This window comes from Galeopterus variegatus, unplaced genomic scaffold (assembly GCF_000696425.1).
Source record: "Galeopterus variegatus unplaced genomic scaffold, G_variegatus-3.0.2 Scaffold10396, whole genome shotgun sequence".
Taxonomy (NCBI): Eukaryota; Metazoa; Chordata; class Mammalia; order Dermoptera; family Cynocephalidae; genus Galeopterus; species Galeopterus variegatus.
The window spans coordinates 101,455-103,290 of record NW_007736507.1 but is presented as its reverse complement, the minus strand read 5'-3'; the positions used below and the strand labels follow the sequence as shown (position 1 = coordinate 103,290).

The 1,836-nt window shown below is 51.9% G+C and overlaps 1 protein-coding gene across 1 annotated transcript in view; it reads left to right on the top strand.

The window, feature by feature from the left end:
* The window catches only part of ME3 (malic enzyme 3, NADP(+)-dependent, mitochondrial), an 81,713-nt gene that overhangs the window by 15,995 nt on the left and 63,882 nt on the right, over positions 1-1,836 (top strand). The window contains exon 3 of the mRNA XM_008594231.1: positions 844-947. Coding sequence (XP_008592453.1) covers positions 844-947 — 104 coding nt within the window. The remainder of the gene's footprint in view (positions 1-843; positions 948-1,836) is intronic.

The following is a 1,836-nucleotide window of genomic DNA, read 5'->3' as shown; positions in this document are numbered from 1 at the left end:
CCCCCAACACACAGTTACTAAGGAAGAATCCTTAATAGTTTCAAGTACATTTAATCCAGGGGACGAGGATAGTGACAGAGGAGGTGAGGACCCGCCTTCTGTCTAATGTGGGCCTGTGATACCTTGGACTAAGTGCTAAACCACCTCAGGCAGATTATGTGGATGCAGGATTGGGGGGAGGGATGGGGAAGGCAAATATTTCCTATTTTCTGTCCTCTACACCTTTACCCAACTTCCTCCTCCAGTGATATCAAAACAGTATGGACCTAGAAGCAAGGTGGAGGCTCACCTAAAACAGGCTAAGCATTAAGGGGCACCTTTCTTGAACTGAAGTTCTGGTTGTATCATTCTATCCTTGTATCCCTCGGGCCTAGCACATGGTAGATATTTCATTGAATGAGTGAATGAAGTGTTTGCTACTGGCTTGTAGTGACGAGAGGCCAGAGAGGCAGCTAAATATTCTACAATGTGCAGGTCAGCCCTCACATTAAAGAATGGTGTTAATAGTGTCACTGCTGAGAAACCCTGAAATAAACCCAGAACCTGCAGCCAAGGGTTGGAAGACTGTGCAAACCTGAGAGAGGTTTGCCTGGTTCAAAGCATCCTTGGTTCCTAAAATGGAGACCACCTGGGAGTCCACCCTCAGCCAGTGGCTTGGCCTCCGGACCCTTCCAGAGCTGAAACATGGGCAGGAGCAGCAGGAGGAACCCAACCAGCTTCCTACTCTCTCCTCTCCTCCCATCCCCTGGTCCTTCCCACTAAACCCAGACACTTGTTTGGGGGCGGGGGAAGCAAGCAGGAACGCTAGGAGCAGGCTCAGTAAACAGGTGCTGTCTGTTCCAGGAGCTGCTCAGAGACCCTCTGTACATCGGCCTGAAACACCAGCGTGTGCGCGGGAAGGAGTATGACGACTTGCTGGACGAGTTCATGCAGAGCGTCACAGACAAGTAAGTGGGCCAGTCTGCCCCTCTTGAGAGAAGACTCCTAAGAGATACAAGGACTGAAGTTGCTGGCTTTGGCAGCTATGCAAACAGGAGGCAGTAGATGCATGCTTTTCCAGGTGGTCTGAAAATTCCAGCTTGACCCCATGGACTTGGAAGTCTGGGAGCTGAATGGGTTTGTTGTCTGGGAGCAGAAGGTGGGGGAGGGAAGAGGGATGTTGGCTGAAGGTTCTGTGATCTGGAGGTAGTTAAGAAACTGTTGTCCTGGGAGGAAAACCCCCTTGGTCTAGGCTGTTCAGGGTCTTCGGTATGCATAGGGATGTTACAAGTGATGGAGGATAGATGTGTGCCTTTCTGATGAAATGGCTTTGGAAAGGATCTGGCCACATCCGTCATCATTTTCCACCTCTACATAAGGACGAGGAAGTGTTAATGAGCTACTGCAGCAGACCACACGGGCCCTGGGCCTACAAGATTGATGAGGGGTCATTTCTTCACTGGGGTGCATGATACTGGCAGCTTCACCCCCCTCACCTGCCCACCTGTCTGCCATCAGGGCCACCTGCTCACCTGTCATGGCTGGTATGCAGCTGGGATGGAGTCCTGGGAACAGCCCTCGCCCACCCATGTTTAGTCAGAGCAAGCTGGTCAAGCCAGAGTTTCAGCAACCCAGCAGGCCTCTGAAGATAAAGGAGGTCCTCTTCTCCCTTGAAAACCCCCAGCCTTTCTTGCTGTCCCAAAAGTGCACAGGTTACAGCAGAGCTGGCCTGCTGGTCCTTGGCAAAGTGCTCCTTTGCCCGAGCTCAGCTGCTCAAAGCAGAGTAGGGGGCTGGAGAAAGAGTGGCTCTGGCTTCTGCAGCTCAGGAAGTCTCATCTGGGTGGGCTTTGGAGGTTA